The following is a 13,186-nucleotide window of genomic DNA, read 5'->3' as shown; positions in this document are numbered from 1 at the left end:
GGTTTTTATATATTTAATAAAAAGTCACCTGCTTCTCCAAAATTGCCCAAACCAGTTTTGTTGTTTTATAGGTTCTTCAGCTGTCACTACTGACAAATTTTATCTAAAACAGAGATTAAGGCTTGTTTCTGCGTTATTGGTCATACCTGAACTGGACATCAACTTCTTTGGCACTAATAAGCTTTTCAGTTCCTTTTACATTTTAATGTGATCCTACATAATTCATTCTTCTTGAAACAACATGCTTCACTTCTCCAGTTTGCGAAATATTCATTATCGTTTTGCATTTGTGCATAGCAGGAACAAGTGGCTTCTATGGGCCACTTCATTCTCATGGGAACAAGATCAAAGAGCTATAGTTGTACTTTCCCCCTGCCCCTGCTCTGGGAACCTACTTCATGAACAAAGATGGCTTGAATTACATTTCTGAAGAATTTATTTCTGTAATTTGACACAAATTCAGCTGGGTGGAAAGCCAGCAGTCTCCTATATATATTTAAGCTTGGTCCTTAACTTTCCAAAGGAAGTCCATTGCCTTTTGCCTTCTGGTACGCAATAGACAACCATCTCCACCATGAAGCTGACAACTGTATTTGTCCTGGGCACTCTGTTGGTTTGCTGTTATTCAGGTGAGTTGCTTATTATAACAAGACATTTTTGTCTCAACGGACCTTTTGGGGTAAGTATGGATGCTTCCATAGGAAAGAGTTTCATACTGGACAATTTCATACTAAACAGATTTCCTTATATACCTAAAATTTGTAAGTCATTGTTATTCTGCTGCTCAAATGAGTTTTCAGTAGCAGTATAAAGCTGCCTAGCTGCCAGGCTTCAGGGAATCCAATCCCCCACCCTCCTGGCTGGCAATCAGAAATGGGAAAACAAGAAGTTCTTACCATGGTATTTTATTCAATATTCACAGAGAGAGACGGAGGATACCGCCTCTCAGATAATGGCGTTGCTCCGAGTAAAGTCCCACCCCTTCTGTCTCTCCTATTATACATCATCCCTGTGCTAGCTGATCTGTGCTTTCTGCCTCTGTGCTTTCTGTTATCCTAATCTCAATGCACGCCGGGACCTGGGAGAGGAGGGGTCAGGAATGCTATCTAAAGACACTGAGTCTGTCAGCTGTCTCTCTCCTGGTGCTTCTTCTTCCTGCTGCTCTCCCAATATTTCCCAGCTTCTCCCCTCTCTAGCCTCTGAACTATGACCTTCTGCAAACCACTATTCTAAATCTATACTGTCCTCCTCTTCTCGGGAAGGTTCAGGAAGAGGGTGGGGCGGTCCCTACCATTCCTCCTCAGTCCAGTCCCTGACACTACCCCCAAATGCATTTCATGGGCCAGTCTCTCTCTCTCTCTCTCTCTCTCTCTCTCTCTCTCTCTCTCTCTCTCTCTCTCTCTGATGTCCGTATGGTTGGATGGAGCCACGCTCCAAAGTCAGCTTTGCTTCAGCTTACCCTGATAGCTCTGTGGCAGGATGGGTGCACCAGCAGAGCCAATCCAGAGCTTCCATTGGCATACCCATGCGGCTCTGACCTTGCCGCTCCCTACTCTACCTCATCCTAGCCTCGCCCAGCTAGGATGCAGTGACACCAGTGTTAGGAGGATGGCTCTGCCCACTCACAATTCACAATTGCTTATTAGCATCCAGTGTTGTGGGTAAATGGATCTGGGCTTATGTGCTCATTTTTGCTCATACAGCTTTCTTTGGACATATGTGGGGGGAAAGTATTTCACCCTGCAGGTATTCTGGGTAAGACTGTTATGTTTATATGCAAAGGCTAGCCTGCACCAGCTGCTTAGTACTGGAGTTATTTAGAAGACAACTTGGTCAAAACAGAGAGAGTGTCTTGCAGAGCTGTAAATAGCTCTAGTCTTTTGTTATCATTACAGTGAATCTACCTGAGAGAGAGAAAGCTAGAAGTCTCCTACCCCAAGGGTGACCCCAAAAGATAGGGTTGGGAAAGAATAAGGATGTGCACACATGTAGTCTTTGAAACCACACAGGGGTTGGTTTTTTTGTACATAGCAGTTTGCAATTGTACATACCTTAATGCAATAACATCATACAAAGCTGCAGCTACTACCCCTGTTGTCTGTACACACAGGTGGGCTTGTTTTCAAACTTGTGTGCAATGGCGTTCTCTATTTCACTCAGTGTTGGAACAGACCATATACCATATGTACTCAAGTATAAGCCAACCCGAATATAAGCCGAGGCACCTAATTTTACTACAAAAAACTGGGGAAATGTATTGACTCGAGTATAAGCCGTTTCACCACACCAGAGGCTGGTGGCAGCAGTGGCGGAGGAAGAACAAGCAGCCTGAAAGGGCTGCTTGTTCCTCTTCCTCTGCCGCCAACAGTGGCAAAGGCGGCGGAGGAGGAAGGAACAGCCCGAAAGGACCCTCACTCAAGTATAAGCTGAGGGGGGCCTTTTCAGCATAAAAAATGTGCTGAAAAAGTCGGCTTATACTCGAGTATATATAATATACACATAATAGCCTTTCAAAAGAGGGGATGGAAACCGGTGTGTTGATATGCTGTGGATATATTCTAGTATACAGAGGAGGCTAAATGACTGCACTGCTTCTTATTTTGCCTATTTCATTCAAAGACAAGTTAAATATGATGAGGGCGAGTGGCACAGCCCTGCAATGTCCATAGGGCTTCCCCAATAGGAGAAGGAGAGCTGAGAAAGTGCTCTCAGTGTAAGCATGTGGGCAGCAAGCGCTTGAGAAGTGCATTATCAGTGCAGAACGGATTACAACTGTTCCAGCAGAATGTGTTCTGGATCAACGAATAATTTGGGACAGGGATGACATGGCACCTGTATCCAGCACTGAATGTACATAATCATGCCATGTTTGCACACCCAAAAAAGAATAGGTGAATTCTGTGTGAGAGTCTCAAGAGGATTTTGGTGGTATGGTGAGGAGGTTAAGAAGACTGGTGCCTGGATCTATTTCTGGAAAAGAAGATCAAATGTGTCCTGGACACCCGGCCTCCCACTCCAAGTTCCATTTTATGGACATGACTGAAATAATAAAATCCTTGTCATTCAGGGTCATGGAATCTGGCATGCTGTTTCATTTACTATCCCAGGGAGCCAGTTAGCAGGTGAGAAAGTAGAAAGCTGACAGATTCACAAAAGTAACAGATTAATAAAAATATTTTTATCTGTTATATATTTGGTTTTTATCATGCACTCATGCACTCATAGTTTCTGCTTAACTTGAATACCCTAGTCAAAGCTACACTACCTGCATTTTGCCATGTGACGTTTAACTGGTTCAAAGCCTGCTAACTTTTATCACAATTCCGATTTCCTCACTCAAAATCTAATTTTCAAGCATTTTCCATTCCTTTCCAGCTACTGCTATCAAAACTTGCCCCGTTCTTGTTGATACCCTCACAAACTTCCTTTTTGCCTCGCATGATGACTACATGAAAGCAATTGATCGCTTTGCCACCACCGAAGAAATGAAGAAAGCTGCTTCTGTGCTTAAACAATGTGCAGTCGGTCTTCCGGAATCCGTTCTAATGGCAAAAAGCCAAGTGCTGGTAATTATTTTCACACACATATACCCAACAACTAAATCACAGTTTGGGGCAAATTCACAAATGCACATTCATTATTTGAGGACTTGAAAGTCTAAAACTGCTATGACAGATTGCCTCAAGTCACCACAGACACAATATGTTTCAGTGGAAGTAGGCTCTGAGGCCTTGTTCAGATATGGCTGTTTATCACATCATGACTCCAGCATAAGCTGGCTGGGTGTCTATATGAGTTAACTGTATTGTTTATTTTTCATTCAATAATAAATACTAAAGTCAGATAATAAAAAAGAACCACACAGAGAAAGTTTAATTAGATAGCAAAAAGGTTGTAATAAAAGCAGAGAAACACCAAGAATTAAAGCAACCCATCAAAAGTTCAGAAGATTCAAACTGTCTTCATCTGTTGCCTAAAAATTAGAAAATTGGCACCAAAAGTGTATCTCTGCTAGGAAAGAATATTTTACAACCAATGAGCATAGCTGTCAACGTTTCCCCTTTTTAAAGGGAAATTCCCTTATTCTGAATAGGATTCCTTACAAGTAAAGAGAAAAGTTGACAGCTATGCCAGTGAGGGTTTCCAGCCCTTGGGGATTGGTAGTGAAGGGCAAAAGCTCCCACATTAAAGAAGCACATTCAATCTCTGAGATTAGGGCAGGAGTTGTCAACCTTTCTGGGCTAGAGGACACATTCAGAATTTTGAGAAAGCACAGGGTTCTAGTTATAAAATGGCTGCCACATGTAGAAGAGCATAAAAAGAGAGAGGACACAAAATGGTACAGAGCTCCTCCCCATCAGCCATCTCCATCAGTGGAGGAGGAAAAATCACCTATATTCGCCCCTACTGCACTCGCTCACAGAGAGAAGCTCTTTGCACCTCTCCCCTGTTCAGCACAGATGGGAGGGTGTGTGTCTAATCCTGGCATTCACTGAAATGTAGCATGTTTAAAGGGGCACGCATGGTCCATCTTGGAGAGGTTGAGTAAGTGCAAACAGGAACTGTGCAGGAAAGGCAAACAGTCTCTCATGCATTATAGATTTTTGAGGGGCTATTTACTGAGACCTTTTGCAGGCATCAAGCCCTCAAGCACCATGTTGGCTAACCCTGGATTAGGACAGCTTAGACATGACCTACCATATCAGAGACAGATATGATTATATGATTAGGTTTTATCCTATTCTCCATGTGAATTACAGCATACCTTTCTATTGGTAATCTTTGTTCCAGTTAAATATCCTGCATGAATGTGAAAAGCCGCAATTGCTGCAAAACTGAAGCTTTGAGGAATTCTCCTGGTCCACCAGCCCCAGCTAGGACAGGAACCCATGGTGATCATGCTAGCTGTTGATTGTGATTCCCTTTCGCCGATCTTCATCCTGCTGAAACGTATATTTGCTTTAAAGCCGTTCTTTTCTCAAATGATCCCGCTCTTCAAGATCAGGCATCTTCACAGGCTTCTTTCTAGTCACTTCTTTCCTTAATAAACAAAAAGCATACCAGTGGCGTAGTTTGGAGTGTTTTTTTTTAAAAAAAGAAACAACTGATAACAGCTCATCTCTTCCAGGGTTTCCACCCCAGTTTGTATCCATAGTGCACGCTAACAATTCATTAAGTTTAATAACTTTGATTTTCTAATTTATGGTTTAGGTTCATACGTTGTGCTTTGTGTTGCCCCCCTCCAATAGACAAAGCCTTTCTTGCCTGAAAATCATTTTGTGAATTTTTTCCCAACTTGTCTTTAGCCAACCCCACTCCCCATCCACCTTCCTTTCATTCAGCAGCCTGCCATGTCTACCCATCCTTCCCTCTCATGCTTTCCAAGTGCAGCCAATCCTTGCAAGCCATTGCTACCAAGGCGACACATGGCCCAGATCATGCATTAGTCACACTTGAACTTTACAGGCACATTAAATCTTTATGAATACACATTACCATGGATGCATGTTATTTTCAAGATCATGGGCCCAGGGTTGTGATATGCCACAGGGATGTTGCATTGTGCTACAGTTTCTGGGGCAATTCTGCATTGCTGAATTGGTTTATTGTTACAAAACACCAAAATGCTATCAGAGAGGAAAAGGGACACGAGAGTGAAACTGCCAAAACGATAACAGAAAAATTGGAGTAAAACTTGGGCAGATAGTTCAAAAACACCACACTGCCTGGACCAACAGCGTACTTGCTCGTTTCTGTGACAGAGCCAAAGGATTACCCTTGATGGCACAAGTGAAATAGTAGCACCTTTCTTTCTACTTTCCTTCAAAAATATAGTTAAAATATATGAAATATGTGATATTTTATGAGACAAGCGGCAAAAGCAAGCAGAAGTATAACCATAGGAATGGCAGAAAACTTCTCATTTTAGCTATGGTTTAAATCAGAGACAGTGCCTGGCTGAAGCTAAGCAGGTTGGCCAGAACTGGCCTTGCCTCGTAGCCAGATGACCTGCCTCAGGTGGCACCATGAGGGCGGGGGGCAATGAATATATGAAGCTGCTCTCCATGGTTTCAGGCAGGAGCTTTTGCCAGCTGTACCCAGAGACACCAGGGATTGAACCTGGCACCTTCTTCATGCAATGTAGATGAGCTGTGGTCCTTCCCCGATGAATGCAGGCACTGATGCCTTAATGGGTGAGCCAACCATTGCATATTCACCTTAGCTACAGCAGAGGTAGTTCTAGGCTAGGCTTCGGGAAACAAAAGAGTAACGAGTAAGCACTTGGTTTGGAATTTTCAGTGTATTGATGGGAGATTGATTGGAAGAAACCAATACATTGAGATGCGAAGATGTTATATTGGACAGCATGCACACCTCCACGCCAATGGCAAAGTGCTGCTGGACTCACTGATCACGGCATCACTTCATAGGAAATAGCAGCTCAGGGCAATGGTCCTCAGAAGAGCACAGAGAGTTTGCCTTGGCAGGATAATCCCCTAGAGAATGCCTGAGGAAGGTGGCTCTATTTTCACTCCCCCACTTCAGATGCAAGCCCTTCATCAAAGTGCTCATAAGCAAATATTTGTTTTAAAGCACTGGAGTTTGATCCCTTAATAACATGCAGTGTGTCCATAAAACATTACTAACTAGTTTTCAAAGCACACCATCAAATAATGATCATGCCAGAGCCTGAATCAGTACCCAAAGTAGAAAAGTCAATATATACAAAACAAGTCCCCTAATTTAGGCAATTCCTTAATATCCAAAATGGCTTAGAAACAGAATTCACATTAGTTATTCTTGCCAGATATTTTTTTCTGTTTAGAAAACCTGTGGCCATACTGATCATTTGGATAAAAGACAATTTAGCCTGTCCTAGAATTACCTGCCCTTTCTTCTTTGTAGCCTTGAAAAACTTATGGCCAGTGGTCATTGCAAATACAATTCTGTAGTAGATTTATCAACTACAAATCATGTGCATTAAGTACAACCAGCGCTTTCTTCCTTTAAGAAAATGTTTAGGGGCACTCTCATTTTGACTCAAGAAAATCACCATTTTATAGTACAAATATGGAAAAATAAATACAGTAAACAGACAAAAGTACAAAGATTCACAAAAGGTTTAGGGGTATAAGTACCCCTGCATCCCCTCGGAAAAAACCACTGTGTACAACATATGACATGGATATATTTCATTATTATTTTTTGTACGTTTTGTATCCTGTCTTTTACTTCCCCAAGAAACTGATAGTGACACTCTAGCCTCACAATAATCATGTGAGATGGTCTGTGCTGAGTGCAGTTTCTCCAGAGATACCTCAGTCCTCAAGCCATGGCATTCCATCTGTTCTCTTACCTTTAAGCAAAAATCCACATGCATTGTCCATACAAGCCCACAGGGAACCAGGTTTGTTCTTAAACCCCTGCAATGTGCACAAATGGTAGACCCTTACTCCTTTGTGCAAGGGGAGCGTGCTAAACTCCTTCTAGCTCAGGGTTTTCCACAACCAAACACTGTCACAGCTATGCCCTGCTCTCTCAACAACCCCCCAGCCTATATACATAGTCATTTACTTCATCTGCTTTTCCTGGGTGGGTTCTGGCCAGCACAGAACAGGGCTGCTGCAATTTCTTGCGGCTCATCCTCCTTCAGAGCCACACACACACCAGGTGAATCATATAGAAATTGCCTCCAGTGAGTGTATTCTTGTGAACGCTCAGGTTCTCCCTGTTTTTCATTGGAATTGGTTAAAATATGTGTCCAGGGGAGTCAGCTACATTAGTCAAAAAACGACGATTTGAATGCGTTATAAATATGTAGCATCAGGTGGCGTCAGAGAGCAAGAAAAAATTCTATGTGATTTTTACATAGCTTCTCCCCCTTTTGTTATAACGATTTAATTTCTGACTTATTTATAGCATGGTTTTTTCCTGTGTGTAGATCCACCCCAGTAAAATGGTTTTTGGAGCATTTTTAATGTTATTTTTGCAATATGCATTTTAATGCACATTTTAACCTTCCATCCCTAGACACCCTCCAAGTAATCCTGATGTAGCATCTTTCTGCTGGCACCATGAGGAAGGCCATCACCTCTGGTGAGGATGCTGTGGAGGTGGGTGACCAATGGCAGCAGCCGTGGGCCCAAGTCACACTGCAGGCAAAGGTGGTAGTGGAAGGGAAGAGAACAGGGCTCTGTCCGCCTTCTCTGTCTTTGTGGGGCAAAGTGACAGACTGCATTAACTTGCATGGGGAAGAGGGGAGAATGTCTGCACCCTCAGAAATGGCTAGTGGGGTGGAGGAAATCTCACCCATCCACCAAAGTCTCCATTATTCTGCCTCACCAGCTCTAATGGGTAGGCATCAGCCGGTCACCCTAAAATTGATTTTAAAAGTGCATTTTTCACTCAAGCTTATCACTAACAGAGCTAACCAAAGTGACCCTCCTGGTGCCAACTAATTTGAGAATGTTTGAAGCATCTCTTTGTCTCCCTCAGATTCAATTTTTGAAGATAAGCAAACCAACAGGACAATTCCTCTCTCATCCATCTAATTCCTCCCTCGGGGTATAATGAAGAGAACAAATATGACGAAGGCCAAGTGTCCTCCTATGTCCTGTTGTGGGTGGTGTTGCTCTTGCTACCTCCTGTATATATACATACACACCTGCGCTGTGCAGCTCACCATCACAGACAATTTCCCTGGTAAGGTAATCCATACACAGAGTGTTCTCCGTAATCATGAAGTTGGCGCTTGTCGTTCTCTTCATCACCCTGGCATGTTGCTGCTCCTCTGGTAAGCATCACTCATGATTAGCATTGCTATTGTTGCACTTTTATTGTTGTAATCTGCTTTGGGATTTGTTTTTAAATGAAAAGCGGTATGAAATGCTTTTAAACAAACAAACAAAAAATAATGCTCTTTTTTCCTCAACACACTGAAGAAGCACAAATGACCTCATTCAGCACAGTGTTTTCAGAGATGGCATTTGCAAATGAAGTACAGTAGGGGAAAAGAACTAAAAAATCTGGGCTTTAGGCATCTGACTTAGGTGTGTACTCTGAATGTAATATGTGGAAAGGGGGCAATTGTGGATACGGGGGGGGGGGGGCAATTGTGGACACCGCTGGCAGGTGTTAATGTGACTTCAGTGGAACATTTTCCAGCCACTGTGATTGTGGAAATTCCTGGCTCCGTCACTGCCAGCCTCAGGTAGGCTTCACTTGCTATGTCAATGTGAAGGATTGCTTCTGTATTGAAGGAAATGTTTGGTGAAAACTGATCCCCAGAGATGCAAACTCACCACTTTGTTGACTAAGTCTCAGTAAGTCAAAGTGCTGGTGCCCAACAGCTTGCGAAGGTTGCTCAGTATTTGCTAGCTGCTTGGAAGAACAGTTAGGCTCCAAGGAAGCACGGGAGAGGGGCTTGTGGGATTTCCTGCTTCATGGGTCAAAATAATGTAACAAACCTTGAACAACATCCACCCTTGAGTCTGTGAAGGTATCATTTACCACTCCAACTCAGGTTAAAAAACAACAACGCAACAATATCTCAAGGGAAGAACTTTCAAAATTGTTACTATTGATATTTTTGCATTATGAACAACAACAGACCAAGTCTGTGGTGGTAGTTCCACACAACTGGGAAGTGGGGCCTGGTGCCTTGTAAATATTTAGGATTATATAGTCTGAGTAAATGGCATCCAATTTAGATCAGAGCTAGTGCATTCTCAGGTGAGTCCTTTTCCTTCTAGCCAGCTATCACACAAGGTTTTTTATGTAAAGAGTTTTTAAACATTCATTTAATTTATTGAAAAATCCATTTTGATTTTTTGTTTTGCTTTTTTCTAGTTTCTGCTGATATGTGTGATCCTGTTGATGAATTTCTGCAAGCAATGCTGAATAAATCAGATGAAGAATTTAAGGAGATAGCTGAAAAGTATGCCGAGGACGACCATGGGGTAGAAGCCTCAATGAAGTTAAAAAAGTGTGCAGATAAACTGTCAAGCGAGCAAAATCCTGCTTACTTTAAAGTGGCGGTAATTATCAGTTTTGCCATTTTCTTTTCTTGTTTTTTGCAGCACAAGCCAACAAGCAGATTCAGGATTTGCAATCAATCTTTGTTTTCCTCTCTGTTTAAAAAAGTTATATTAACACACAGATCAAAGGTCATAAGATATAATATCCTGGTCCAAAAAGCACTCATAAACCTTGTCCTGCCTTCTTCCTCACAGAGAACTGTATCTCAATTGTTATGGTGTTGTACCTGAATATGGTTACAATATAAATAAAATTTGAAGCAAGCAAGCTAGTCAGGTCAGGTCAGCTGACCTAAATTCAACTATGAGCCAGTTTTCTCCCGTTCAATTGCTTACATGCCATTGGGCCATTTGCTCCCAGTACACCTGAATCACCCAAAAGTAACCAGAGCTGCACTGTGTACCCATAATCCCCTGCTTCTTTGTCCCGCAACACTCTGTATTGACCTGGATTTCATTTGATTTCAGAAAAATGTAATGGCCAAATGCAAAGAAAGCTGGAAGGAGGACTGATCCATGGATGAATCCAAGCTGATTCCACAGGCTGACTACTAGCATCAGTTGCTGCAAAGCAACACTCATTGATCCATTCTTCTACTTCTTCTGTACTGTCACTATTCCATCCTGAGATTTCTCTCTCAATCTGGATAGTATTCAACAAATACTATCGAGAACCTAGAGAAATCTCATCTGTTGTTCTTGAATCATTCATAATCAATAAACTCTCTGCCTTGCATTTCTGTGCTCAAGATTAATTTTTGAGTGTGTATTAACTTTTGTCACAGTTAATCCAGAGACTTCATTGGGGATCTAGAATTCTAGAAGGGTGACATAACTTTTGTCAATAAAGGATCACTAAAGATTCAGCATTGCTATATTAAAGAATACCATGTTGGTTAGAGGTGGGGGAGTTGTATTATACCTCTCTGAATATTCAGAGCAGACTCTGAATAGTCGGTCTGCTGCAACATTCAGGCACATATGAAAAGGACTTTGGGGTTTTAACAGACCACAAGAGTCAGCTGTGTGATATGGCAGCTAAAAAAAGCCAATGAAATTTCTAGGCTGCATCAACAGAAGTGTAGTGTCCAATTGCAATAAATCATGGTACCACTGCATTTTGCTTCGGTCAGACCTCAGCCTGGAATACTGTGTCCAGTTCAGGGAACTAGAGTTAAAGGAGAATATTGTTGCACACCACCCCAATCTCCGAGCGGTACGAGATTCCAGGGGTTCCAAGCACTTACCCAGGGTTCGTGTTTCCTTTTGGAATGAGGCACAGTGGAGACTGTGGTGTCTTTAGGCTATAAGGGTTATTTACACATACATACAGCCTGATCCTATGATGGAGGCATTCACAGCATCAATACCCTAAAAGGGACTTGTTTCTCCCATAGCGACAGCCTTGGATCGAAGCAGAGATCTGGCATGGCGCTCTCTCTCTGCTTGCTGCATTGCTCACAACACAGCCCTGAAAACTCTACTCCAAACTCTGGCTTTGTCTTTTGCAAGAAGAGCCCCCACCTTCGGAACTAGGGTCATCCAATGAAGCAGAATGGTAGAAGATTCAGAAAAGACAAGAACTACTGCTTCACAGAATGGAATTCATTGATGAAAATGAAGCAGAGACGGTTACTAATTTAGACAGCAGGCAACCAATAGTGACTAATGTTGGCTGAACACAACCTTCTGTACCAGAGGCAGTATGCTTCTGCATACCCACCAGGTCTCCCCATTTGAGCCATGAGGCCATTTCAGCAAGCCACACAGACATTAAAGTATAAGCGTGTCCATAAATTTAAAAATGGCAGAAGCCAACCTTTTAACAAACACAGAATAAATTCAATATTACAACAAAAAAAAAACCACACAGAAACCACAATTTAGATTTAAGTTACTGTCTTTTTGGCGATGATTGAAGATCCTCCTTTTCTAATAAGGACCAATATACACTGGTCAGTTAAAACATTAAAAATGCATTATAAAAATGAGACATCAGAGGGCACCATAGAGCACTGATCCGTTGTCAATGTAAAATTGCATTGAGAGCTATATTATGAGGGTTTTTTAAAGCATTTTTACAAATCAGTGTAGTTCCAGCCTAAATCTCTGAAGTAGATTTTTTTTATCCCAATCTGTATCTGTATTGGATTTGAAATTTTTGTTGTTGTAGTAGTAGTAGTAAGTAGTAGTTATTCATATTTATTTGATTTCTTACCAGCCCTTCATCACAATGTCCCAGGATACAATCTAAAAACATAATGTTAAACACAGTTTTTTAAAAATAGTCACAAGAATAAAAGTAAAAATAAAAGACCCCTGGATGATTAGGTCCCGTCAAAGGCGACTATGGGGTGCGGTGCTCATCTCGCTTCAATAGGGTGGATCAAAAACACTTTCCGGTTTTATGACAATCAAGTCATATTTAAATCATGTGAAATAAATAAATTTGTATGTGTGTGTGTGTTGTAACAAATGAGATGCTGTGGGTGGCAGTACAAAATGGCTGCCATGAACAGCAAAAAATTGGGGACAGTACTCCATATCAGTGAGTACCAAAAAACCCCAAAAACCAGCTGTGTGTGTGGTATCAAAGGTCAGGAAAACTGATGTGTCTACAGCATATGACTGAAACTACACAACGAAGGTGTTAGGCACATATCTGCAGGAAGAAAATCACAACAATTAAGAATTCATAATTAAAAACAGTTAAAATCAAACCACAGTCTCAGGAATAGGGTGAGCCCAGAAAACATACATATCAAATGTCAAAAGGGTAAAGAGACGTGTTGTTAGCATTCACCAAAAATTGTACATGCAGGTCCCACTATCCAAACACAAAGTGTTCTTAGGAAGTCATTTGTTATGTGAGCTTTTACTTAAAAAGTCAATGATTTCCAATTATTCCTACAGGGAAATTTGTGACTATGGAATTTGGACCCCAAAATGATGGGAAAAAACAAGAAAACCCTCTGGACAAACAAGGAAAGAATGCATGCTCTCTTATTTGTCCAATCTCTGCCCCTCGCCCCATGGTTTATGGCAAAACAGTTGCAACATACAAAAAAACTTAAGAATTCTTTTTGTTTACAATACTACGCAAGGGTCTGGCTGTTGGGATATCTGAATCTGTGGTGTTATAGCGAGGT

At 41.7% G+C, this 13,186-nt stretch overlaps 1 protein-coding gene across 1 annotated transcript; it reads left to right on the top strand.

The window, feature by feature from the left end:
• Nucleotides 1-8,682: 8,682 nt before the first annotated feature.
• On the top strand, nt 8,683-10,773 carry LOC128417579 (uteroglobin-like). The gene is made up of 3 exons (XM_053396445.1): nt 8,683-8,794; nt 9,850-10,037; nt 10,506-10,773. The coding sequence occupies exons 1-3, from the start codon at nt 8,740-8,742 to the stop codon at nt 10,548-10,550; spliced, it is 288 nt and encodes a 95-aa protein (XP_053252420.1). The 5' UTR covers nt 8,683-8,739; the 3' UTR covers nt 10,551-10,773.
• The last annotated feature ends 2,413 nt before the right edge of the window (nt 10,774-13,186 follow it).

The sequence above is a fragment of the Podarcis raffonei genome, chromosome 1 (genome assembly GCF_027172205.1).
Source record: "Podarcis raffonei isolate rPodRaf1 chromosome 1, rPodRaf1.pri, whole genome shotgun sequence".
In the NCBI taxonomy this organism is placed as follows: domain Eukaryota; kingdom Metazoa; phylum Chordata; class Lepidosauria; order Squamata; family Lacertidae; genus Podarcis; species Podarcis raffonei.
The sequence above is the reverse complement of the archived record's forward strand: the minus strand, read 5'-3'. Positions and strand labels throughout refer to the sequence as shown.